The 3,659-nt window shown below is 32.7% G+C and overlaps 1 protein-coding gene across 1 annotated transcript; it reads right to left on the bottom strand.

Annotated features, from left to right (window-relative positions):
- Positions 1 to 692: 692 nt before the first annotated feature.
- Positions 693 to 3,199, bottom strand: LOC134267371 (collectin-12-like). The gene is made up of 3 exons (XM_062749588.1): positions 3,127 to 3,199; positions 1,423 to 1,605; positions 693 to 898 (listed from the first exon to the last, which is right to left on the bottom strand). The coding sequence occupies exons 1-3, from the start codon at positions 3,197 to 3,199 to the stop codon at positions 693 to 695; spliced, it is 462 nt and encodes a 153-aa protein (XP_062605572.1).
- Positions 3,200 to 3,659: the final 460 nt, after the last annotated feature.

Genomic DNA, 3,659 nt, shown 5'->3' with positions numbered 1-3,659 from the left:
TAAGACGGAATTTAAGAAAATGAACAGTAATCAAGCTAAAAAAAAATTCGATTATATATCACAAAAAACTGAGAGTTAAAGATACACGCTTTTATAATATAATATGGTTAAATATCAAGTTCCGTGAACAAAAGTATTTTCTAAATTTCATGGTAATTTTTCAGGTAAAATGTCTTCAGATCGAAAAGCTTCTAAACTGTTTTTGGAACTAAACTGATATTATCGACGAATCTAAAAATAAAGTATTTCCCCACATCAAAGCATATCTTCCTTGTTTGCCTTCATTGAACCTTGATAAAGTTAGAAAGAAACAGGGATTTTTCAACCTTCTACTGAAGGTGACGTTTTGTTTTAGAAGCAATTAAAGTTGATCAAAGTAGATTGTTTAAGAATTGATTTTCTAAATTAATGTGTTAATATAAACATGCTGATTTCTATAGTTAACGCTCATAATGCAAATTTAGGCACAAACAAACTCATTTATATGTATATGCTTTTCAGTTGGAAATTCGAAGAAAATATCGTATGTCTGATATTCTAATGTCTTCAGCTTTGCTTCATAAAAGTACATTAATGGCCATGGAATACTGTTCAATTTCTATGTCCCTGAGTTATCGATTTTCTTCCTGGAAGCAATGTTCGAAATGCCAAAATATGTAAAATCCAGTTTATGACAAGCTTGTTTTATTTTGCTATTCACAGAAGAAATGTCTTGTATCTGAACAAATTATATCGTCGAAACCTCCAATTGGACACCAGGCATCTAACTTTATGTCTAGTCCTACACAAGAAAAATCGCCATCTGGCTGGCCGGGGCACCAGTTTTGTGTAACGGGAGAACCAGATTTCCAGCTGTACGAGTTCTCGCTTTCTCTTCGTGCATATGAGTGAATCCAGACTAAATTTTAAATAAATCAAGACACCAATTATCCACTATGATACAAAAACTTTTTATGTCAGAGATTAGCCTAAAAAGTAACATGAAATAATCTTAGACTTTGTGATACTGTACTTATAATGGACTTTTACGAGTAGCGCTGACTTTTACAGTCGACAGCTTACTTTTACACTAGAACAACGTACGGAAGCTCTTTTACGATAAAATATTTAGCTCAACATTTAATTCAACCAAAATAATGGGTTATTTCAAAGCGTAAATCAGTTGTCCTTAAAGAAAACGCCAACCATCCTACCCTCAAATCCCGATCTTCACATGTTAGTCCCCCTAACAATATTAGGGGCACTACTTATGACCACTAGAAAGATGTTCTTATCTATTATCAATTCCGTACTTCCATCCACAATGCAAGTTTAAATGTCAAGTAAATCGTCAACTGTGAAAGTCAGTGCTTCTCGTAAAAGTCCAATAATGGCAAATTTTAGTGATTTCAAAATCAGGTGCTGATTATTACAATAACTTACAATATCCCATCAAATCCATCAAGTTTTTGACAAACTGGAGTTTTGCAGGAGTTTCCATGTTGATGAGAGTTTTGGACATTGATTGACAAGTTGTATTAGCATCGTAATAGTTCAGAGCTGTTGGGTAGAGCCAGATGCACTTCTGAATTTCCGGGAACCACTCATCCAGCCCAGAAATGCAACCTTAAACCAATTGTACTTAGGTTAAGTAAATATTTTTACTACTTAAATTCAATTTTAAAACAACTGCGGACGAATGTATCTATAAGTACTGTGTAGTTACTATGAATCGAATTAAATGTCTACAAGGAATAGCATATACCGTATTATGGTCTATTTTAGGGATAATCCAATATAAGCGTTCTATGCTAGCATTTTTAAAATAGCCCAAAAAAGAAAAAAATTGGCGTAAAATTGTCACTGGTTGTGAAAATTGTGATACACATAATCTTTTTTTAATATAATGCAATATACAATCATAGCCTTTTGATGAGGTCAGTCCCTAGATATATAGACCTTAGAGAAAGCATATTGACCGAGCAGAAAGTGCGAGGTCGATATGCTTTCTTTAAGGTCTATATTTCTAGGGATTGTACCGAATCAAAAGGCTACAACTGTTTTATTGGGTTTTTTTTATCAGTTAATAAGAAATGTCTTAAAATCATTCTTTCTAATACTCAGTACCTTCTCATATATGGTATTGTTATGTCATTTGCATTATGACGTCACAGTAATGAATGCCAGCTGCAGTATCTGTTTTTAGAAATATCCAGTTTATAAAGACTATTGTGACGTCAGCACTATTGTTGCTTCACAGAAGAACGTTTCCAATTTTAGAAACATCAGGTTTATAAATTTTTAAAATAGAAACATCCAGTTTATAGCACTTTTTAAACTTGATCATGTGATCTAGTTTGAGCCAATCAGATAGTTGGAACAATAAAGAAAAATAAAGTTCTTTAAACAAACGTTGAGAGAGTCCATGTTCACAAAACCATAATTATTGATTTACTTCATAGACGCATGTATATTTACATACTATCCAGTATTTAATAACTTATTCTTTTAAAGTCAATTTTTGTTTGTTTGATTGATATTTGATTGATTTTTCTTTTCCTTTTTGGGGGCATGTGCTTATTTTTTCCTCGCAATCATTATTATTTTTCAACAGAAGGAAAGTTATTTTCAACAAAATTAAGTTATTGCACTGCTCCTGTTTTGTATTGTGTTATGGACTTCTGATCTTGAATACTGTTTATTATCTCCATATGTTTCATTTTAAATTTTCGTGTGCCTTTCCATGAAAACTAATTGTGTTATCTTAAATAAAAAGAGTTTTATGTTTACCAGAATGTTCTCAATTCCTTTATCTAGTAAAACAATCCTAATTTTTAGAAAATCCAAAATTTCCACATCTCTTTCCACACGTTTGTTGTATTGTTTTGATAACAATATTTAGAGTATCTTGCACAATTATAAGTTCATGCAACTTTTTAAAGGGCTTTATTCTCTCAAGAATAAGCTTGCTCTTACAATTTAAGAGTCCTGTTGGATAAAATTCTCCCTCTTTTCCAATAGCAATAGCTGTATAGACTTTGAGTGGATTACAACTTGAGGAAGGTTTCGTAGTTTACTCATACATGTAGCTAGATGAAACATTCCTGTGTTTATTTTCAATGGGTAAGGTTTGAGTTTTCTACGTACCCTGTGGCATTAATTGATAGAATTTGTTAACTATACCGGGCCCAGTGGCCTTATAATGTTCCTCCTGGTACATGTGACAGTCCTCAGTGGGGCCATTGTACCGGAATGTGTTACAGCTGGATTTCTTTTAACACATGGCAGCACAGTATATAAGACTGGGGACATGTATTGTATCCGTAGCAAATTCAACAACATCTTGGTTTGTCAAACGAGAGATAACGGACCAGACTTTCAGGGCATTTGTATCTACTGAAGATAAACAAGGGAAAGTTTATGGCTCATCCCTAGGAGCATTTATTCCGCAAACTTGTCCCGAATTTGCAGTTTAAAAAGGAACGTTTCGTTGTATTTATGAGAAGAAATTTTACTGGACTTAAAAAAATATAATTACATATATTTTGATTTGATGAATGTCAAGATCCATATTAGATAACAGGAATTTTCCAATATATCTTTTGGAAATAAAATAAAGATAGCTTAGTAAATAAGGTGTACCGGGGCACAATTTTAGGTAAAGGCAATGGGAGATTATA

Source organism: Saccostrea cucullata, unplaced genomic scaffold (genome assembly GCF_032062105.1).
Source record: "Saccostrea cucullata isolate Sc308-1 unplaced genomic scaffold, CSIRO_AGI_Scuc_v1 ctg832, whole genome shotgun sequence".
NCBI classification, from domain to species: Eukaryota; Metazoa; Mollusca; class Bivalvia; order Ostreida; family Ostreidae; genus Saccostrea; species Saccostrea cuccullata.
Note: the sequence above shows the minus strand (reverse complement) of the source record. Positions and strands in the feature narration are given on the sequence as shown.

Bases quoted from the DNA above. Each gene is read 5' to 3' on its own strand.
- LOC134267371 (XM_062749588.1), bottom strand. From the start codon at position 3,199: ATGTACCAGGAGGAACATTATAAGGCCACTGGGCCCGGTATAGTTAAC. The intron at 1,606-3,126 runs GTACGTAGAAAA...AATTGGTTTAAG, and splicing joins CTATCAATTAATGCCACAGG to GTTGCATTTCTGGGCTGGAT. The intron at 899-1,422 runs GTAAGTTATTGT...TTTAAAATTTAG, and splicing joins GATGGATTTGATGGGATATT to TCTGGATTCACTCATATGCA.